Below are 2,877 nucleotides of genomic sequence, written 5' to 3' on the forward strand. Positions count from 1 at the left end.
CCGCCCCGGCTGCGCGCTCCTCTCTGCCTCCCTGCAGCTGCAAAGCGTTTCGTGAAGCCGTGTTCTGTGTTATTAACGAGGAACGTTTTGCTTCTCTACAGTTTAATTTCATCTCTACCACCCACATAAACATCTGAAACGTTTTTAAAGCACATTTCTATCTACAGCTTGGTAGTTTTCTAACCAAAGCAACAGCGGCCGCTGCTCAGTATTCACAGCGGTGCAGTGGCAGGTTTCCGACGCAGGTTTGCAGGAGGTGATGCAAGGGCTGGAGCTAACTAGAGCACAGCCAGATACCAAAGGCAGAGCCTCAGTTCTACTCGTAGATCCATTCGTGAGCGCAGCTCCTGTACTCAACCAGTTCTTCAGGAGTGAACCACAGGTTGATCTCTGCCTCGGCGCTTTCTAAAGAGTCGCTCCCATGGATGATGTTCCTAGGAAAAGATTGATATAAAAGTAATGTAATCTCCAACCTCAAAGCAAAGCAAACTCCATTTTTAAGTGGTCTCCATTGCACGCAGAAGTTGTACGTAATGGTAAGGCAGCAGCAGGCAGGCACAGAGCAGGCTGTGCCAGCTTTGCTCAGCGTTTCTGTCACAGTGAGGACTGCAGCTCTCTCTCCATCTCTGCACACTGCCACACTGCCCCAGGGAGGGCAGCCTGCAGCACAGCTCTGCCACACCATGACACACCACTGCCCTTTCCTATCTGCAGGTGATATCAATACTGTGCAAATATACCTTCCAACTTGCACACAGAGGTCGCCGCGAATAGTGCCAGGCTTGGAATCCATGGGATTAGTTTCCCCCAGCATCACTCTTCCAGTCTTAATCACATTAAGACCCTCCCACACCTAAGGGAAAAAAAATGCATTAAGATGATAAAATCTTATCTGTAGACAAAGCAGAGTTAATGATGTGTTCCAGAACAACGCAGTGCTGTCCATCACTGCACAAACCATCATCCCAACAGCAAGGCTTATTTTATCTCCAGTTTTTCTGTGAGATTCTTGGTACCCATCTGCAATGCTCATGGGAAGAGAATGACTTTAAATCTCAGGATGTGAAGCACTCTTCCAGAAAAGCTTTCTGCTCACTGAGGATCTCGACCTCCAGTTCAATTATTTCACAACTACATCATAAAGGGAAAAATTCCTTCTAATAAAATTAGACTAAACAAGGTTTTCAAAAGTTACTTTAACTTGAAAGTAATCTCTATTCCACCATCAGTTCTCTGCTTGATTAACACATGCTATTCCATAGTGGGTTTTTCATGCAGCTTTACTGTCTCTAGGTCTCAGCTTTGGTTCTCAATTTCCTTTGCCCTCTTCCTCAACATACTGTTTCAATTGTGAGAAAGATTATGGAAAAACTTATTTTTTTTAAACTGACTTTGCAGTACATCTTCCTGACTGTGCTTCCTAACCACATTATTTAAATCTAAGTTTCTAAAATCTCTTTTAAAGGTAAATTAGTATCCAGTAGGTAACACGAGCCTCTTTGCGAGGCAGCTGAGCACCTTGTTTTTCTCAGCTAAACTTCATTTGTAAGGACTCACCATAGCTACAACAGGCCCGGAGTGCATGTAGTGCACCAGGCCGTCATAGAACGGGCGGTCCTTGAGGTCGATGTAGTGCTCCCTCAGAAGGTCCTCAGAGGCCTGCATTAAAAAACAAATAATCAAAAAACCCCCACAACAACAGAAAGCTTTCTGTAAGAGTATGCTGAAATCACATAGGTTAGCTGCACACACTTTGAAATTCAGCATTTCTACTAAGTTCCTAGAACTTTTAGTAAATGTGGGTTTCAACTGTTGGCCTTAACTATATCTGAACTTCTGAAAGTCTCTATTTGCCAATGCAGGTAGCTTATGTGACCTGGCATTTGTTGAATATATCCAGAGATATCAATTGAGAATAGGGTGCACAAGAATGTTCTCCTCAGACTAAGGACATCAAGTTACTAAAATTAGCGTGCTTAGCGTGTCTAAAGCATTTAGCCAGAGCTGGCAACTGGAACTTCTCCAGAACACCCAAAGACTTATCGGAGTTCCAGGTTTAACTCTTCTGAGCACTCCTCTTTATCATTTGCTGCTCTGTTTTCAGATTGATATTCCTATTAAGAACACAAGGGAAGGACAGCTTACGTGTGTCAGCTTCATGGCCACCAGCTTGAAGCCCTTCTGCTCGAAGCGCCGGATGATTTCTCCCACCAACCCCCGCTGCACGCCGTCAGGCTTGATGGCGATGAAGGTGCGCTCTGAGATGGAAGCCATGGTCCTGGCCAGGGGCAGCCACCGTCTCGGGGTCAGCAGCGAGTGCAGCCCCAGCCCCGGCTCCTGTGTCCTGCTGCAATCATTAGACCTGAAATTCTTACCTGGCGCGCTGTGCACATCGGCAGCACCTGAAGGTCGATCTGCACGACGGGCACAATGCTACAGAAGTAACTAGGGAACAGTAAGTTTGCAAAATACAGAACCGTGCAATTAGCAAGTGGGAAGAGCAGAAGAGCTGTAAATAAAACAAAAGCAAAGGACCACGGAGGGACTGCTGGCTGCGATTCAGGGCAAAATATCAATCCATAAACATCATTTTCATCTGTCAATGGCTGCTCTCCGGTTTCGGCGCACGGCTCGCTGCGAGCACAGCACACACACGTGCACACACACGCAGGTAAACGCGCGAGCACAGCCAGACCCCGCCCAGCCCGGCCAGGCCCCGCTCCTCGTCCCGCTCCGCGCCGCTCCGTCTCACCTGCTGGCAGCCCCGCACGGCTCTGGCGCTGCCGCGGCCGCCTAGCCCGGCTTAGCCCCGGGCCGCCCCCGGGCCATCCAGCCCGCACGGTTGCCATGGCGACGGCGCGGCCTCCGGCCCGCAGG

At 48.5% G+C, this 2,877-nt stretch overlaps 1 protein-coding gene across 3 annotated transcripts; it reads right to left on the minus strand.

The window, feature by feature from the left end:
• Positions 1-11: 11 nt before the first annotated feature.
• LOC104913819 (nucleoside diphosphate kinase) lies at positions 12-2,857 on the minus strand. Of its 3 annotated transcripts, none has more exons than XM_010721600.3 (5): positions 2,753-2,857; positions 2,146-2,347; positions 1,558-1,659; positions 741-853; positions 12-434 (listed from the first exon to the last, which is right to left on the minus strand). In XM_010721600.3, exons 2-5 carry the CDS (start codon positions 2,272-2,274, stop codon positions 317-319), a joined length of 462 nt encoding a protein of 153 aa, XP_010719902.1. In that variant the 5' UTR covers positions 2,275-2,347; positions 2,753-2,857; the 3' UTR covers positions 12-316. The 3 variants fall into 3 exon arrangements, with proteins under 3 accessions (XP_010719902.1, XP_010719903.1, XP_019477331.1); XM_010721601.3 differs by having other exon boundaries at positions 2,146-2,344; positions 2,753-2,836; XM_019621786.2 differs by having other exon boundaries at positions 2,146-2,445; positions 2,753-2,826.
• Between the last annotated feature and the right edge of the window lie 20 nt (positions 2,858-2,877).

The sequence above is a fragment of the Meleagris gallopavo genome, chromosome 20 (assembly GCF_000146605.3).
Source record: "Meleagris gallopavo isolate NT-WF06-2002-E0010 breed Aviagen turkey brand Nicholas breeding stock chromosome 20, Turkey_5.1, whole genome shotgun sequence".
NCBI lineage: Eukaryota > Metazoa > Chordata > Aves > Galliformes > Phasianidae > Meleagris > Meleagris gallopavo.

Coding starts and splice junctions, on each gene's coding strand:
- LOC104913819 (XM_010721600.3), bottom strand. CDS start 2,274: ATGGCTTCCATCTCAGAGCGCACCTTCATCGCCATCAAGCCTGACGGC. Junction 854..1,557: donor CCGGGCCTGTTGTAGCTATG/GTGAGTCCTTAC, acceptor TTTTTCCCTTAG/GTGTGGGAGGGTCTTAATGT. Junction 435..740: donor CTCTGTGTGCAAGTTGGAAG/GTATATTTGCAC, acceptor ATCTTTTCCTAG/GAACATCATCCATGGGAGCG.